Source organism: Budorcas taxicolor, chromosome 17, assembly GCF_023091745.1.
Source record: "Budorcas taxicolor isolate Tak-1 chromosome 17, Takin1.1, whole genome shotgun sequence".
NCBI lineage: Eukaryota > Metazoa > Chordata > Mammalia > Artiodactyla > Bovidae > Budorcas > Budorcas taxicolor.
Genome location: NC_068926.1, coordinates 62,772,471 through 62,791,471, shown reverse-complemented (window position 1 = coordinate 62,791,471; position 19,001 = coordinate 62,772,471). Strand labels below are relative to the sequence as shown.

At 43.2% G+C, this 19,001-nt stretch overlaps 1 protein-coding gene and 1 non-coding gene across 4 annotated transcripts; one reads left to right on the top strand and one right to left on the bottom strand.

The window, feature by feature from the left end:
- Positions 1-4,394: 4,394 nt before the first annotated feature.
- On the bottom strand, positions 4,395-18,681 carry SIRT4 (sirtuin 4). 3 transcript variants are annotated; one of them, XM_052654866.1, is made up of 5 exons: positions 18,676-18,681; positions 9,752-10,252; positions 7,403-7,697; positions 6,866-7,078; positions 4,395-4,815 (listed from the first exon to the last, which is right to left on the bottom strand). In XM_052654866.1, exons 2-4 carry the CDS (start codon positions 10,249-10,251, stop codon positions 6,926-6,928), a joined length of 948 nt encoding a protein of 315 aa, XP_052510826.1. In that variant the 5' UTR covers position 10,252; positions 18,676-18,681; the 3' UTR covers positions 4,395-4,815; positions 6,866-6,925. The 3 variants fall into 3 exon arrangements, with proteins under 3 accessions (XP_052510826.1, XP_052510823.1, XP_052510825.1); XM_052654863.1 differs by lacking the exon at positions 18,676-18,681 and adding an exon at positions 13,266-13,342; XM_052654865.1 differs by lacking the exons at positions 4,395-4,815; positions 18,676-18,681 and adding exons at positions 6,518-6,600; positions 13,266-13,342.
- On the top strand, positions 18,243-18,383 carry LOC128062666 (U4 spliceosomal RNA). Its single transcript, XR_008200822.1, has one exon. It is a non-coding gene; the product is annotated as a U4 spliceosomal RNA (small nuclear RNA).
- Positions 18,682-19,001: the final 320 nt, after the last annotated feature.

Sequence of the window (19,001 nt, the reverse complement as noted above, 5' to 3'; positions counted from 1 at the left end):
AATGGCCTCCAGGTTCATTCATGTTGCTGCACATGGCAAGACTTTGTTCTTTTAATGGCTGAGTAGTCCATTGGGTATATATACCATATCTTCATCCATTCATCTGTTGATGGACACTTAGGTTGCTTCTATACCTTGGCAATTGTAAAAGTGCTGCTGTGTTCATTAAGGTGCATGTATCTTTTTAAATTAGTGTTTTTTGTTTTTTTTTTTTTTACTTATCCTCACGATAAGAAGCTAGTTAGCCCTAGTTCTAGGTTTTTGAGAAATCTCCATATTGTTTTCCATAGTGGCTGCACCAATTTACATTCCCACCAACAGCATAAGAGGGTTTCCTTTTCTGGAAGAATATACTTTATTTTCTTTAGAAAGGCTTTATTACATCAAGCAAAGCTTGGCTTCTGTAATTGTTTTTTTCCTTAAGACAAGTTCAGTTCAGTCGCTCAGTCGTGTCCGACTCTTTGAGACCCCATGGACTGCAACATACCAGGGTTCCCTGTCCATCAGCAACTCCTGGAGCTTGCTCAAACTCATGTCCATCAGATTGGTGATGTCATCCAACCATCTCATCCTCTTCTCCGCCTGCTTTCAATCTTGCCCAGCATCAGGGTCTTTCCCAATGTGTTAGTTCTTCACATCAGGTGGCCAAAGTACTGGAGTTTCAACTTCAGCATCAGTCCTTCCAGTGAATATTCAGGACTGATTTCCTTTAGGATTGACTGGTTTGATCTCCTTGCAGTCCAAGGGACTCTCAAGAGTCTTCTCCAAGACCTCAGTTCAAAAGCATCAATTTTTGGCGCTCAGGTTTCTTTATAGTCCAACTCTCACATCCATACGACTACTGGAAAAACCACAGCTTTGACTAGACGGACCTTTGTTGGCAGAGTAATGTCTCTGCTTTTTAATATGCTGTCTATGTTGGTCATAGCTTTTCTTCCAAGGAGCAAGCAACTTTTAATTTCATGGCTGTAGTCACCATCTGCAGTGACTTTGGAGCCCCCTAAAATAAATTCTCTCACTGTTTCCATTGTTTCCCCATCTATTTGCCATGAAGTGATGGGACTGGATGCCATGATATAAGTTTTCTGAATGTTGAGCTTTAGGCCAACTTTTTCACTCTCCTCTTTCACTTTCAAGAGGCTCTTTAGTTCTTTGCTTTCTGCCATAAGGGTGGTGTCATCTGCTTATTTGAGGTTACTGATGTTTCTTGCAGCAATCTTGATTCCAGCTTATTCTTCTTCCAGCCCAGCATTTTGCATAATGTGCTCTGCATATAAATTAAATAAGCAGGGTGACAATATACGACTTTGATGTATTCCTCTCCTGATTTGGAACCAGTCTGTTGTTCCATGTCCAGTTCTAACTATTGCTTCTTGACTTGCATACAGATTTCTCAGGAGGCAGGTAAGGTGGTCTGGTATTCCCATCTCTAAGAATTTTCCACAGTCTGTTGTGATCCACACAGTCAAAAGCTTTGGTGGAGTCAATAAAGCAGAAGTAGCCACTGGACCACCAGGGGAGTCCCTCTTAAGATGAACAGGTACACAATAAGGAAAAGCAGCTCTGGGGGAGATCCGAGTGAGTCTGCTCAAAGGAGCACTCAATAGAAGACAAAGATTTCGGCAGATGGGATGGCTTCTCATCTCACCATCCCACCTGCCTCCCATATCCTAGTGATAATGCCTGACATTTGCTCACTCTGGCAGGCACTGTGCTGTGAGCTATACATGCTTCATTAACTTGTTTAATCTTCATAGCCACCCAATGAAGTAGCTCCTATTATCCTCGTTCATAGAAACTGAAAATTAGATAAAAACAACTTGCCCAAGTTCACCTAACTACTAATTAGCAAGACAGGGTTTTGGAAATCCAAGTCTGCCTATATCCCAAGAGTTTCAGTGCATTGCTGTATTCCTTCTGTACTAAATTAAGAAGAAAGACTCTGCTTTCTTGGATAAGTTTAAATTTCTTTTTGTTCATGTGACATAAAAATTAAGGAATCAGGGCCATCCTTGGTTGCCCAGAGGCTAAAACCCTGTGCTCCCAATGCAGGAGACCTGGGTGCAATCCCTGGTCAGGGAACTAGATCCCACGTGCTGCAACTAAAGATTCTACATGCCACAACTAAAACCTGGAGCAGACAAATATTCAAAAAAAAATTAAGGAAACAATCTGGACGTCAGAGGACCATTTTGAATCTCAACAAGAATAATATATCTGGAATTAACTATTATAGCTGGCAGCAACCTTTGCTCTTCCTTGGAGCAGGGTGAACAGGTCATGTTGGTTTTAGCACTGCAAGTCCTACATCAGGAAACTCCTTCAGTACTGGGAAATCTGGGATGGCTGGTCACCCTGTCTAGGAGTGTTGCGTTTTCTATCCATCCTGCCTTTGATCCTCTCAGGAAACATTTGGCATCCGATGAGGACTGACTTTGATGCATGCACAAGCCTGTCTGGCGGGGTCCACAGCTGATACGTTGTAAAATACTTTGCATGATGCCTGGGATATAGCCTGTTCAACAAATGCTATGTTTAAGGGAGAGCCAAGAGGATATTCAGTTTTAACATCGTGAAAGGAGAATGTGTTAGTGGGAAGGAGATTTTGAGTATTCTGTGCATGTTTGCCTTCATGACTTCTACTTATGAAAACCGTGAGGACTTCCTTGATGGTACAGTGGATAAGAATCTGCCTTGCAATGCCGGGGACACAAGTCCAATCCATAGTCTGGGAATGACCCCACATGCCTTGGGGCAACTAAAACCCATGGGGCCCAACTACTGAGTCTGAGCTGAAAAGCCTGTGCTCTGCAGCAAGAGGAGCCACAGCAATGAGAAACCCGAACACCACAGGGAAGAGTAGCCTCCACTCACTGCAACTAGAGAATGTCTGTGTGTAGCAATGAAGACCCAGCACAACCACAATAAATTAATTAAAAAGCAAACAATATAATAAAACTGTGATAGCAGAGCAGTTGTGGAAGCAACTAGGAAGGATATGAGTGAAAGTCACAGCCAAAGCTGGATGAATGCAGTTAGAACCGTGTAACCAGGGTGGCGACAAGCTGACAGCACCCGCTAGTAGAAGTCAGTTAGTCCAACTCAGGGCACTTGAAGCAGGTTGGGAACTGCCAAGCTACAAGAAAGCAAAAGATGCAAAGTAAGAGACATGAGAAGCATCAGCTTCAGGAAATGCCAGCTTCCTCTTGAGGCAAAATTTTTTTGCAAAGAATTCATTTCCAGAGGAAATACAACCAAAACAAACATTCCTAAGGCCCTCAAGACTTGGTTTCATGAATCATACCAGCATTAGGTGATAAAACAGCCTGACCTCTCTCCCTCGCAGCCTAACCTGGTCTCCACTGCCCACATTGTTACCATTCTTGGCCAGGGGTGCTGTTGACTTCCACTTCAGGCTAACTTCCTACTAACTGGAATCTTCAGAGAAGTAGGAATCACTGCTGTCTAAAAGAACTGGGAGGAAGATCTACCTGGACTCTAGTCCTGGCTCTTTAAAAACTGTGGCCTTAGTTAAGTCTGGATCTTAGACAAAGTGAATTGGGGATGGACTAAATTTTCTCTCCTGTCATTTCATGCCTGACTCTGTGACATCTTTTGGTAAGGAATGAGGGTGGGTGAGATAACACAACTTTTGTGAGCCACTTGAGAAGAAGGGGCTGTATCTTTGTAGCCTTAGTAGATAAATACACTGTTGGTCAGTAACCATTTATGAGATTCATGGAGGGGAATGGCTTGGAATTCAAAAGACCCAGATTTGAATGCAATTATTGGTGGTACCAACTTTCAGTAACTGAGCAAATCTCGTTCAGAGCATCTTAGTATCTCTAGATGCAAAAAAGCTGGAGTGAGATTTACAACAACCTTATGCCTCTCCAGAATTAATGAATGGTTATGAGCAAACATATTGTGCAACAAAGAAAGCTATGTGTTTTCAATATCTTGGGTTATCCCAGTTAACTGAAATTTGCTTCCTAGGCAGATATAGGATAAATGTATACTGCTTGCCCCAATTTTAGACAAAAGACTACCCAGAATAGGCTGTGAATCTTTCACCTGCTTCACTTTTTGATGAGATTGTGCAGAAGCTTTAGTGTAGGACAATGATTCTCTCTGGCTAACACAGTAATCAAACAAGGCTTGCTGCTTCCTTCAGCAGAAACAAATCAATTTAAGAACCCACTTGGGAATTCACTGTTTCCTCTCTACGGACCAGGTTCAAGGCTGGTCTCATTCCAGCAGCTGAAATCAAGCAGAAATCCTTGGAGAACTGAGTCAAAAAGCTACATTCATTTTCAGCTGATTAAAAAAATATAAAAGTACAACCCACATACCTAATGTGCTATTTTCAAAATCTTTCCTTTATTCCTTGGTTAGTAAAAAATTAATTCATATTATTGCTCATCATTTTTTTGAAAAAAAAAAGTATATAAAAATGATTCACTTAGATATATTTAACCATTTAGAATTAGAAATTAAGTCATTTCCTTCCCCCTCTTACTCAGGATATTGGTGAGATCCCTAGGTTAGCACTCCGGAGGTCATTCTGGTTTACATATTTCCTGGGCTGTTTCTTCTGCCTAATGAGATTTTTAAAAAGCAGTTTTCCTATCAAAAGAAACTGCAAGTCCATTTTATGGGGTAAATCTCATTAGCCTGAAGATTTTAACTCCTGAGCTCTGAAACCTGCTGGGTTCAGAGATGGTCCTGCAGAGAGATGTTGCTTTGCCGCCCTCTGCAGGCTACAGTTGGTAAGCCTCGGTCCGATAGAGGAAGCCGGGATGAATCCTTAGGTATCTGAAAAGAAATCAAACAAGTTAATGCCAAAATAGGTCGACAGTGGGGAGGAGGAAATGGCTGTGTACATCAGTCCCCCATTCAAAAAACCATAGAATTTAGGGCATGTCACCTCTGTAAGGTGAAAACAGGATGTAAAACACTGTACTGCTTGATTCAACTTTTGTAAGAAAAGATTTAGATTCAGTTACACCAGAATGTTAAATTTTGGTTATCTTGATGGTGAGATTATGGGTAATTTGTATGAAAATCCTTTTTACTTATCTGTATCACCTGCACTTTCCATAATGTTTTATTCTAGGCATAAGAGACTAGTTAAAAGTGATTGTGGGCTTCCCTGGTGGGTCAGATGATAAAGAATCTGCCTGCAATGTGAGATGCCTGGGCTCGATGTCTGGGTCGGGAAGATCCCTTGGAGAAAGGAATGGCTGCCCACTCTAGTATTCTTGCCTGGAGAATTCCATGGACAAAGGAGCCTGATGGGCTACAGTCCATGGGATCACAGAGTTGGACACAACTGAATGACTAACACTTTCAAAAGTGATTGCGCCAAGGGGGCTTCTTGGGGGCTAGCAGTGTTCTGTTCCTTGATCTTGATGCTCTACATCTTCATTAAAAGGTTTTGAAAAGCAGTGTACAGGGACTCTCACACATAGCTGGTGGGGAAGCAGCCACCTGAGAAAACACTTTGATAGTTTCTTACTATCAAAGAACTAAAAACTAAACATATTCTTATCATGTGATCCAGCGATCTCATTCCTTGGTATTTGCCCAAATGAGATGAAAACTTACATCCACAGAAAACCTCCACTTTTATTCATAATTGCCAGAAAGTTGGAAGCAACCAAGATTCCTTCAGTAAATAAACAACAAATAGTGTGTGAGTAAACAGAGGGAAGGGATGTATGGGAACCTCCTGTACTTTCTGCTCAATTCTGCTGTGAACCTCAAAAAATAAAATCTGTTTTTTTTAAAAAGTGGCTTCACTCCCCTGGGAATATATTGAAAACTATTGAATTGTATGCAGTAAATGAGTGAACTGTATGATATATGAATTATATCTCAAAGCTGGAAAAAAACTTTTTTTTTAAGTGGTTGTACTCAAGGGGAATATAGAGGTAAAGTACTAACACCAGCTACAATATGGGTGAATCTTGAAAACATTATACTAAGAGAAGACAGACACAAAAGGCTACCTACTGTATGAAGTGTCCAGGACAGGCAAAAACAGAAGATTTGTTGTTGTCAGGACCAGGGGGGTGGGAAATGGGGAATCACTGCTAATGGGTTTTCTTCCTGGGATGATGAGAATGTTCTAGAAGTAGTGGTGATTCATGTGTAAACTTTGTGAGTATACTAAGAACACACTAATTATATACTTTTAAAGTATACTTTTTAAAGGATGAACTTTATGGTATGGGAATCATATCTTAATAAAGCTGTTATTTTTGGTAATGGGGGAAAAAGGCAATGGCAGATTTTGGAACATTGTCTTAAATAGCTATGTGCCTAGAATTCAAAAATCATAGCCTTTCCAACAATATCGCTTAACGTACATAAAAACATTAAGAATGGTTTCATTTAAGAAACCATTTCACTTAACCATTAAGAAACCATTTCATTTAAGTTTCAGTTAAGAAAGGCCATACCAAGACTTCCTTGTTGGTTCACTGGTTAAGAATCCGTCTACCAGTGCAGGGAACAGGGGTTCAATCCCTGGTCCTGGAAGATTCCACGTGGTGAAGGGCAACTAAGCCCGTGCCACAACTAGTGAACCCCTCCCGCCTAGAGGTAACAAGAGAACACAACACAATGAGAAGCCCCTGCACCCCAGTGAAGAGTATCTCCCACTGGCCACAGCCCAGAGAAAGCCCCTGCAGCACAGCTAAAAACAAATAATAATTAAAAGTGGCCATCCTTTTTTTTTTACCACACCCCTCAGCATGTGGGATCTGAGTTCCCTGACCAGGTATGGAACCAGGCCCCCTGCAGTGGAAGCGTGGTATTGGACTTGAGCAGGAACTGGAATCTGGTATCTAAGGTTTTTTACCCTTAGCAGCAGAATTCAAGTGAAAGCCCCAGTTTCCGGCTCCAGAACATCAGGCTGTGGTCAGCGTGGGTCTATTAAAGGCAGCAACTCTCCACAACGAGAATCCAGTTTCAGAGATGCCAGGTCATCGGACCGTGTGGGCCCAATGTTCAGTATCGCGATGGGCAGCTTCTTCTCCCGGGCAGTGAGGATGAACCTGTAACCCGAGTACACCTGTCGGGGTAGAAGAGGCAGGTGAGAGCTCTTTAGATGCAGAAAGAGCTAGACCAAATAGGGAGCCCCTCCAGGGCTCCCCAGGTGGCTCAGTGGTAAAGAATCTGCCTGCCAGTTCAGGAGACATGGGTTTGATCCCCAGGAAGAGGAAATGGCAACCAATTCCAATACACTTGCCTGGGAAATGCCAGGCACAGAGCAGCCTGGCGGGCTACAGTCCGTGGGGTCAGAAAGAATCAGACACGACTTAGTGACTAAACCACCACCACCACCACCACCAGGGCCTCCCAGCCTACAGTCAGTTACCAGTAACAAGCCAGTTACCTGCAAGGAAGATCCCACCACTAGGAGGGAGTCGGCTTCATTCACCCTCTTGTGCACAAAATCAACCTTGTCAGGCTTCACTGTGTCCCCAAAGAAGACGACGTCTGGTTTCAGGGGGCCCCCACATCGAGAGCAGGATGGGACCTGGAAGCTCTGTACCTCCTCCTCGGTGAGAAAGACATCGCCGTCGGGAGCCAGGCCGTGGGCCTCGGCACTCCAGGTGGGGTTCAGGACTTGGAACCGTTCCTGCAGCGCCCCACGAGGAGTCTGCTCCCCACAATCCAAGCAGAGGACCCTGAAACCACAGAGGAGGCCGACTGTCCTGGGGGAGGCACAAAGCTGCCGGAGACCTTTCCTCCCAGCCATCTCCAGCTCCTTCATCACGATGGCTTTCTCTCCCTGATACCCCCGTTTCCCCTCATTTTATTAATACCTTGTCATGACCTCTTTAGCTATCACCTCCCTTCCAGTGCCTGCCAGCCTTCTAGAACAATATGCATTTGTTTCCTTACCACCCGCTCCCTGCTTAAATCTGCTGCAGCTCACTTTTATCCTTAACATGACTACAAAGACTTTACCAGATAATTTCCTTTGTCCCAAAACCAGGGTTTTCCACCCCCCTCCACCTTCTGCTCTAATCATTTGCTGTAATAATCGCTGCCCATGAAAACACTTTCCCAGGAGTTCCCTGGTGGCCTAGTGGTTATGATTCCAGGCTTTCACTGCCAGGTCCCAGCTTTGTTTTAAAATATTTAAGAAGATGGGACTTCCCTGGCGACCCAATGCTTAAGACCCCCCATTCCCAATGCAAGGGGCACAGGTTTGATCCCTGGTTGGGGAGTTAAGATCCTGCATGCCACACAGTGAGGCCAAAGGGGGGAAAAATTTAAGAAGAGATGGAGAGAAAGGATAAAGTGGACTTAATAAAACTCTGAATCTGGGGGATGGTACATGGGACTCTACTTCCGTGGATTTTAAAAATTTTCATCACAGAAAAAAGCTTAATGAACTCATAGCCATCCCCAGCTCATTCCCTGATACCACCTTAGTCTAAGTCTTTCTGGCTGACCTCCCTGAGCCACTCTTCCTAATCTCGTCCATCCTTCCTCACACGCCATTTTTATCATATTGCTTTCTTGTTCAGAAACCACCAACAGCCCCCTTTGGTCTCTCACAACAGATCCAAATCAGCACTGCAAGATTTTCAAATGCATCCAGGATTTGGGTCTAGCCTTCCCAGACAAGCTGATTTCATACTAGTCTCCAAGGAGACCAGTCCAACACTCTACAAAAGTTCCCTTCATATGGAAAGCCCTCTTTCCCTGCCTTTGTCAAGTCAAACCTGAGCTATTCTCCAGCCCCACCTCACCTATAAAAGCTTTCTTGATTACTCCAGTCTTCACTGTTTCTCTGAACCTGTAAAACATGTCTATCAAGGACCACATAAAATAAGTCATGTGTGGAGTTGTTTGTCATTAAACCTGGTATTTTCTGGTCCCCCCAACAAACAGATTACCAAATTCTCACATATTATATTTTGGTATTATTATTATTATATATATATATAATGCAGATCACATTTTATATTTTGGTTTTGACCCCTCCACACCAGCAAGGAGCACACCGGTACACACCACATGTTGCAGGCACCCAATAAAGAGTTTACAAATGGTGGACTGATTTCAGTTTGCAGAGAACTGTTTCCCAGGCTTAAAGATAAGGAAATGGGCTCCCCTTAGCTGCAAGTTACGACCAGGGCTACGTATGTTCATTTCATCAGTCTTTACTGGGTCCTGGCTATCCTGTGATCTATGTGTCTAGGCACTGGGGACCCAGCCGTTTGTAGCACGTGCTGTTGGTGGTCTGCTCACAGTTCCCTGGGAACACTCAGAGGCCACCTGCATCCAGATCTCTTATAAGTGGCTTCCTAATTCTCTGGCCATAGAAGCTTTCCTGCAGGAGCAGAGTCAGTATTAGGGAGTTAATTCTCCCAGAGTCCCCCTCCACCAATGAAGGACGGGAGATGACGGATAAACGCCCCAGGTCCCTTGATTTTCAGTGAGATGATTCTGAAACTGCTGTACAGTCAGAGGGCCCCTGACAGGCTTGAGCCCCAGCTGCCCCAAGCAGTAACCCATTCATTAGCATAACCTTTCCCTAGCTCTCCTATCTTCCAGGTTTCACATCCCATTCCCTCGCTGAATTTGCTAGGATTAACTCCAGAGTAAATAACTTCCTCCTGAGTCATTTCCTCATGGTCTAGAGAAGACAGCAGTGATCAGTACAGCCAGGGTCCCTGCTCTGACGGAGCACACATTTCTACATTCACTGTTCTAGGTTTTTCGGTACCTGTGCATGCATCCGTGCAGTTCTGTTAGGCGCTGACTCCCCGCCTTGGTATGCAAGGCATCCACGTTTTGGGTCACCAACCAGTGCAGCTTTCCGAGTCTCTCCCAGTTGCTCAGAGCCCAGTGTGCAGGGTTAGGCTGGTGGGAGGAGAACTGAGGCCAGCCCACAAAGTTTCTAGCCCAGTACCGCTGGCGGACGGGAGCGCTCCGTACAAAATCCCCATGCTGGATAGGCCTCCGGTCTGTGCGGGCATAAAGTCCCACCTTTTCTGACCTGTAGTCTGGGATCCCTGACTCAGTGGAGATTCCTGCCCCGGTCATTACTAGGAGCCTCTTGGAAAGGGTGATGAAGCGTTGTAACTCTTTGACCTTCTCAGTGTCCAGAGGAGGACTTGGTGGCACAAATAACCCAGTGGATCTGAGTGAGCACTGCTGGCTGAAGTTTGCCCTCCAGCGGACTTTTGCTGTCCTTTTGAAAGTTAACCCAAAGCTCATCCTCATGCTAGAGAGAAAAAAAGCATCACAGGAGAAACTTGTTTTTTATCCTTTTTTTTTTTTTTAATTACTTGCTTTTTATCTTTTTTTTTTCTTGCCACATGGTGCATCCCATAGAATGCAGAGACCTTCCCTGAGACCAGGGATCGAACCGGTGCCGCTGCACTGGAAGCTCAGAGTCTTAACCACTAGACCACCGGGGAAGTTCAGAAACTGGGTTTTAAAAATCAAGATAACCAAGAGAAGGGGGGTGGGGCAAGACGGGAGAGGGGATTAAGAGTTACGAACTATTGATCTATAAAATAAATAAGCTATAAGGATATATAGTACAACACGAATATAGCCAATATTTTATAATAACTATAAATGGAATATAACCTTTAAACATTATGAATCACTATGTTGTACAACTGAAACTTTCAACTAAATGTTAAAAAAAAGGTTTTTCTAAATATTTATATGGCAGCACCAGGTCTTAGTTGCAGCAGGTGGGATCATTCAGTTGTGGCGTGTGGGATCTAGTTCCCTGACTAGGAATCAAACCTGAGCCCCCTGCATTGGGAACACGGAGTTTTAGCCACTAGACCACCAAGGAAGTCCCTAAAATTTTTAATTTAATTAAAAAACACACAAAACAGATGAGTGAATAATCAACAGGTGGAGTATATAAATAGCACAAGATTAACCAAGAGCTGTTCATTGTTGAGGATCTGTGTTAGATCCAAGGATGGGGGTTCATTACCTATCTCCACAATAACAAATACAATTTTTAACAGTAATTTCTTAGAGGAATGTTTGGGTTGCAGATGCCCTAGTGTGCCCTGGACAGTGGAAGTACAGAAATGCCAAAAGTCATGAAAATGCCAAGAGCCAAGTAAAATGTTTATACCCATATTTTATAAGCCCAGAGATATGATCAGAAAAATCAGAAAGGACTTCTTTGGTGGTCTAGTAGTTAAGACTCCCTGTTTCCAATGAAGGGAAACCGCAACAACTACTCCCCATTAAACTGCAACATTCTGAGCCCACATGCTCTGGAGCTCAAGGGTTGCATGGCAAGGAAGATCCCACGTGACACAACTAAGACCCAACACAGCCAAATAAATAATTTTTTTTAATGAGAAGAAAGAAGAATGGAGAAGTTTGAAGAGAAGCTAAAATATGGAATATTTTGCCTTAATGGTAGACAAAATTCCAATATCTGGATGATATTAGCAATCATATAGTATTTGGAGAAAACATATTTGAAACAAACAGACATAGTGAACAAGGGCAGGTAACTTAAAACGTATAGCTCCCTCATGTTGCCCTTGACCGAGACAAAAATGACAGCAAGAGCACATGATTATCAACAGTACAGCAGTAAACAAGGGCTAAGTTTAGCCTAAACTTACATAGACAAACCTTAACTCTAGGCAAGAAACTAAAAGAAAAGTGTGGGTAACATCCTTATTTAGTGCCCTTCTCCAGGGGTTTTTCCTGATCTAGGGAAGCCCAAACCCAGGTGGCGTTAGTGGTAAAGAACCCGCCTGCCCATGCAGGAGACCCAAGAGATGCAGGTTCGATCCCTGGGTCAGAAAGATGTCCTAGAAAAGGAAATGGCAACCCACTCCAGTATGCTTGGCTGGGAAATCCCATTGTCAGAGGAGCCTAGAGGGCTACAGTCCAGGGGGTCACTAAGAGTCAGACATGACAGAGCAACTAAACAACAACAACCTTGTTCACAAAATAAAATGTATAGTTTTATTTCATGATAGCTCAAGCCTATCTTGTCTTCCTGGTCTCCTAAGAGCCATAGCTCTCCTATACTCTGACCATCAGATAGGAGTTAATTACGAATGACAAATCTGCCAAGGCTTTCTGCATCCAAGGGAAACTGTATATTTTGGTTTCCTAAAAAAAAAGAAAAAGAAAAAAAAGAGGAAGAAGGCCTCTAAAGAATGAAATCTATTTTAAAAAGGAGGGAGGTAAAATGATAAAGCAGAATTCTAACATAAGAATAGTTCTGACCTGGCTGGTCAGAACTGAATTCTTATAAACTTCAAAAAGTGAGTGGTTGGGATTTCCCTGGCGGTCTAGTAGTTAAAAATCTGCCTTCCAATGCAGGTGATGTGGGTTTGATCCCTGGGTCAGGAAGATCCCCTAGAGAAAGAAATGGCAACCCACTCCAGTATTCTTGCCTGGGAAATCCCCTGGACAGAGGCAACTGGTGAGCTACAGTGCATGGGGTCACAAAAAGCTGGACATGACTGAGCGACTAACGCTTTCAACACTTTCTGGGAACTGAGATTCTGCGTGCCGCAACGAAGACCCGACACAGACAAAAATAAAAAAAAATTAAGTGCTTTAATAGCTCATTGTTAACCTATCTATGACTCCATCTAAAGACGTGTGTATCAGAGGAACACATTTATATTTTTAGTTAAAACCATCCCTCGGGGGACTGTGTGTCCCAAAAACCTACTTCCCACTTTATAAATTAAAATTATCTTATTTCTTCATAAACTAAAGAGGCATATTCCAGTTTAGGTGATGAAACTGTTGCTCAGACTTTTCAGGATTTTATTAATGTAGTTAAGCACTCGCCTACCTTTTATTCTATTTCCCCCATATTCTGTTAGTTTACCCTCAATTGCAAATACAGATGCTTGGACACAGTGAAGAGTCATGAGACATGACAAGACAGTCTTCCTCAGCTTTTCTAGCTGTAAAAAAAACAAGGCCTTGACATAGATTTTGATAAAATGTAGACATTCTCCAGTGACACTCACCCCATACGTAAACATTATTTTATATTGGGCTTTCCAGATCTGGGATCAGGACCCTGACTTTCCAGAGTAACACGTGAACAGCTAGACAAATACAGGTTCCCGATTCCTGAGACCAAAGGTCTCGGGAAACCCCGGTGAAAACATGCTCTACTGGAACAACTGCTCTCTCCCAGGTCCCACCAAAGGGCAAAGAAGAGAAATGGAATCCACAATTTCTAGAAACCTGCAGCCCGCACAGAACACACTTACCTTCCACAGCTCAAGGGACACTTTACACCCAACAGGGACAGACCGGCTATATTTGCATTTTGGGAAATGTAGTTCATGAAGCAGAAATGATGCAAGAAAACTACAAAACCCACAGTCCTTTGGGGTTCACAGCTGTGGGACCCAGATTGTCCAGTAAGGCCCCCTGTTGGCCTTCTCTGGTCAGAGGTTTCAAACCCAGGTAGGCGATGTGCAGCTGTCTCCTAAGCCATCGTGTTTTCGAGAGAGAAGCGGTTAGTTTAGATGCCAGTGTCCTGAGTGCAAAATAATACATCCAAGGACTTCCCTGATGGTCCAGTGGCTGAGACTCGGTGCTCCCAAAGCAGGGGGCCCCAGTCAATCCATGGTCAGGGAACTAGATCACACAGGCCTCTCTCGTGCCACAGCGAAGAACCAGCATAGCCAGATAAATAAATATTTTTTTTAAATAGTACATCCTGTCAATTACAAATTGGCACTTGCAAATTCGTAATTGCAAAGAGCTGCAAAGAGCATTTGCCAGCGATTGAACAAAAACAAGGAGACTGAATCCTGTGCTGCTGCAGCTATTGACCCTCAACATCCCCTAAGGGACTTCAGGGTGGAGTGAGGCACTCTGTGCTCCAGGGAACCTGGTGGGACAGGTCTTTAGATAGTTAGATATTTTCAGGAACTGATTTCATGATCCCAGTTTTTGCCATTTCTTCCTATCTAGAAAATCACTAAATCCCTTCATGGTGACATCACTAACAGAACACCTTTTGTGAGCTCCCCTTTCACCAGAATCTTACATATTGCCCTTCCCTCACTACCTCTCTGGAGCAGTCTCTCAGAGCTACCGGAGGTGCTGTCCACCAGGCTGCAGTCCTCATTTTACCCCAAATAAAACTTAACTCACAACTCTCACGTTGTGCATCATTTTTAGTTGACAATCCAAATGGGAATTCACTCTCTCATTAGAAGCTTCAGCAATGGATCTAGGTTTGACTCATCCTCAACTTCAGTGTTTACAATCCTTCCCACGCAACGAAACGGAATCAGGTTCCCACCATGCAGTGAGTTGTGAAGAAATTCATTCACAAATGTCTGGGAAACCGATTACAGTTGAAAGGAACAGTTAAAGTGAAATATAATATACAGGGACTAATATGATTACACATGTGGCTTCTCCAATTTTATTTCTCATCTTATGTTTTTATTAAATTAACCAACACAATGCCTGAGTCTTACTTCCAAAAATTCTGATTTAACTGGTCTGGGGAGACACTTGGGCACCAAGCCATTTTACAAACTTCACAGTTGTTTCTAATATGCAGCCAGTGAGAACCACTGATCTGTAGCACTGCCTGGATAAGACATCAGTTTGTGCTTTAGAACACATCAAAACAGCTAGCACTGACCTTGAAGACTACTCTAAGAAACCACTTCCCCCACTTTAAAATGAAGTGAGGGAAATTCTCGGATGGTCCAGTGGTCAAGACTCAGAGTTTTCACTGTTGATGGTGCATGTTCAATCCCTGGTCAGGGAACTAAGATCCCTCAAGCCACCGGACACCACCAAGTGAAACACAACAACAACAACAAAAACTGAGGCCCAGAGAAGTAGTATGAAAGCTGGAGTCAGTTTACTCTCATTGAATGCATAGCGGTAAATACTGGTAAAGTAAGTTCAGTAGTTTTGAAGCAGGAGGTAGATGCCCCCACTCACCCACAAGGAAAGCAATTTGAGTTTATTTCCTGTAGACAGAAACTCCAAAATATCAATAGCAGTACAACCAAGAGAAGAGGCTGGCCCCTGCCCAGATGAAAATAAGAGACCACATATTTCTCATCCTTCAAGTCAAGGAAACCTTGACTTCCAGACCAGAAAACTCTTTGGAGGTCAAAAGAGGAATGATACTAAATTTACCCATAAGCTTTTTTGGTGAAATCCATCCTGACAGAGATTCATGTGCACACACTGGAAGATAGTGAGAAGCACCGAATAGGGACTCAGAACCAGGCAAATTGAAATGACTGGCCTGGGACTTCCCTGGTGGTCCAGTGGCTAAGACTCCATGCCCTCAATGCAGGAGGCCAGAGTTCGATCCCTGGTCAGGGAACTGGACTCCATATACTGCAACCAAGAAGTTGCATGCCACAACTAAAGAACCTGCATCCACAATGAAGACCTGTTGTAGTCAAATAAATAAATAAATAAATAAATAAATAAATAAGAAATGACTGGCCAAAGGAAACCCAGAAGAAATGCCCCATATAAGTGATGTAAGCTACCATTAGGCTGCGACTCTGAGTCCGCCTGTGTGTCTATCTACACGTACAGTACTCTTTTTCCTCCTAACAAACATTTTACTTGTCTCACTACTTTTTGTCTTTGTGGGAATTCTTTTTTTGCAAAGCCAGGGCCTTGTCACTCATCACTGATCTAGTAGTTAGGATTCAGCTCTCTCTCTGCAAGACCCGACCTCAATCTCAGGCTGGGAACGGAAACCCTGCTTCAAGCCACTGCAGGTCAAGGCTATCAGAGATCACTTTGGGAGCAGTACCTCCAGTCACACCTCAAATAGGTCTCTGGGCTGGTAGAATCACCTGACATGAATATTTTGTGCCTTAGTTAACCTGACCACCCTGGCTGAAAGTGAGTGAAAGTCGTTCAGTCATGTCTGACTCTGCCACCCCATGAATATACAGTGCATGGAATTCTTCAGGCCAGAATACTGGAGTGGGAAGCTGTTCCCTTCTCCAAGGGATCTTCCCAACCCAAGGATCGAACCCAGGTCTAGAATCTGCAGGTAGATTCTTTACCAGCTGAGACACAGGGAAGCCACAGGGAATCCTGGCTGAAAAAAAAAAAAAAAAAGGATCAAAATGTAGACTGGAAACTAAGGCAAAAAATTATAATCCAGAATATTTTCTGCACCAATGAGTGTTTGATCAAAACCTACAGAAATGTCAAAACATGACATTACCCCCATCTCAGGCCAATATTATCATGGAAAACTTCATATCCACATTATTTCCCCAGTTCTCCTAGGGGAATAAGCATCATTAAGAGACTGGCCAGGAACACAAGATTATTGTGCCTTTAGGCCTCAAAGAATCTCATTTTCTGGGGAGAAGTTAGCTGAGTTCTCCAGCTTTCTTAGTGCTGGGAAGTCGTCTGTGGAGGGTGAAGTCATCCAAGACAGCTGGTGAAATACAATTTCCCTTGGTAGCTACTGACAGGGTGTAATGAGCCACCCAATCGAGACATTCTCAAGGGCTGAGAAATTCCTTGGATGATGCTAGTCTTTTCATTTCTCACAAATCCACTGCACCAGGCATTAATGACAAAGTCCTCTAAATCACACTGTTAGTCTTTTCTTTTTCTCTCTGCTGTTTTTTCCTACCCTGGCTGTGGGAAAAGAAAAAAAAAGTTAACTAGACATCAGCATCAAACAGGCCTTTTTTAGAAAAAATTTTGGCTGCAGTGGGTCTTTGTTGCTGTGCGCTGGCTTTCTCTGGTTGCAGAGACTGGGGGCTACTCTGTAGTTGCGGCGAACAGGCTTCTGACTGCGGTCGTTTCCCTTGTTGAGGAGCCGGGGATCTGCGGCGTGGGCTCAGCAGTGTCGCAGGGGTTTAGTTACCCTGCAGCATGTGGGGGTCTTCCCCAACCAGGGATGGAACATGTGTCCCCTGCATTGGTAGGCGCATTCTTAACCACTGGACCACCAGGAAGATCCCCAAATAGGCCCTTTTATGTCATTTTTACATCTAGTTGATGACTACATGAATATTCAGTAAGCAATACACTGAACATTTTGTGTTTGAAGTTTTTCATAATGAAATGTTAGGGGAAATACAATTTTCTCAGAGACTACCATTTTCATCTTAGTGAGTAGCAAAAACCAAAAGTCGTTTGGAAAATATAGCTCAGAGCTGAAACAAGTCCAGATAAAGATTTCTAGTAGCCTTCACAATGAGAGCGACTGTTACTTCAAACTCACAAACGGTGGGCATTTCTGTGGAAATAACCTCTCTCTGCTGAATTAATATGTCCTGTCCAGAGAAAAACTTTCTCAGGTTAAATATTAAATTACCATATGATTCAGAAATTCCACTTCTAGATATACACACAAAAGAACTGAAATAAGAACTTAAACTGATACTTGAATGCCAATGTTCATAGAGACATTTCTCACAATGGAAGAAACCTCCTGTCAACGAATAAATGGATAACAAAATTCCCATAGAAAGGAATGAAATTCTGAAATATACTACAACATGGATGAACCTTAAAAACATGCTCTGAGATAAGGTAGACACAACAGGTCAAATAAATGTGTGATTTCCTTATACGAAGTACTTGTGGTGGTTTTATTGCTAAGTTGTGTCCTACTCTGGCGACCCCATGGACTGTAGCCTGCCAGGCTCCTCTGTCCATGAGATTCTTGAGTTACCAAATTTATAGAAAATGGAATAGGGGTTGCCAGGGGTTGTGGGGAGAGGAATGGGGAGTTAGTGTTTAATGGGAACAGTCTGGGATGATGAAAAAGTTCTGGAGGTGTGCAGTGGTGATGGTTGCCACCGAACTGTACACTTAAAAATGGTTCAAATGGCAAATTTTATGTTATGCACACTTTGCTACAATTAAAAACAACAACAATAATAATAACCAACACTTTTTCAGATAGTCACACCGTGAATCAGAGCCAAGTGAACAGCACTCTTAACACAGAGCACATTTCTTTTTCTCCCCAATTCGTAGTCCTGAGTTAAGTTAATTAGCATGTTCCCTCCCACAATGCTTTGCTTCATTCGACACTAAAAACTAAGCGAAATCAAGCAACTGAATCAGCTTATATCTTTCCGAGAGCTCTTCATATGGTTGTCTAAATTTTATTCATTCAATAATTAAGGGTTTTGCCATGAGCCTCCAACTCACCTTTCTGTAATAGGAACCTTGCTTATTGGGAACGATGAGAAGGGGCGTTACTCGTTAGCTTTGCGCAGTGGCAGTATCGTAGCCAATGAGGTTTATCCGAGGCGCGATTATTGCTAATTGAAAACTTTTCCCAATACCCCGCCGTGACGACTTGAAATATAGTCGGCATTGGCAATTTTTGACAGTCTCTACGGAGACTGAATAACTTGGTTTTAAAAGAAAGTACTACTTTTCCGATAAAAACTAGGTGTCTGAGATGAAAGCATTTTGTTAAACTAGGTGCTGTTTTTAATTTATTATAGCCGTTAACTTTTTAAGTTTTCGGCGTATTTTAAGTAGTTGGCGGGTTTGAGATTGCTTGATGAAACGTAGATAGGCAAGTACAGTCTTCTATTCGTGCTGCGTCTAATTTTTTATCTTTGTAATACTAACAGTTGAGATGCTTAATTCGGTTTTTGAAAATGCTTTTTTCCGCCCCCGCACTCTCACCTCCAATTCCTGGTTCTTTGGTGTGCCCTCGCTTTTCCGGTCCTCCTGATGCTGTTTCCTCCTCAGAGTACCAGTCAACCCGATTCGTCTCTGTGACGTCATGCTAATTTGCATAACATTCCCCAGCATCCCCAGCGAAAGCGCTATTTCCAAAATAATAGTGCTCGACAAGAGACGGCCCAACCACAAGAAGCCCCCCGATGGGTCTTAAATGTAACCATCTGCAGGGAAACAGATTGAATCCACGAATTCGCTGGCGGTCGCTCACCCTCAGTGTAAAGGGCATTGTCATCCGTGGGGGAAGCGGGTGCGTGCTCACGTTCTCT

What these genes read in the sequence shown, in the direction of transcription:
- SIRT4 (XM_052654863.1), bottom strand. Translation starts at nt 13,342, where the DNA reads ATGAACTACATTTCCCAAAATGCAAATATAGCCGGTCTGTCCCTGTTG. An exon ending in TGTCCCTTGAGCTGTGGAAG is followed by an intron (nt 10,253 to 13,265) that starts GTAAGTGTGTTC and finishes TTTTCTCTCTAG; the next exon opens with CATGAGGATGAGCTTTGGGT. An exon ending in CTGCACGGATGCATGCACAG is followed by an intron (nt 7,698 to 9,751) that starts GTACCGAAAAAC and finishes CTGTGGTTTCAG; the next exon opens with GGTCCTCTGCTTGGATTGTG.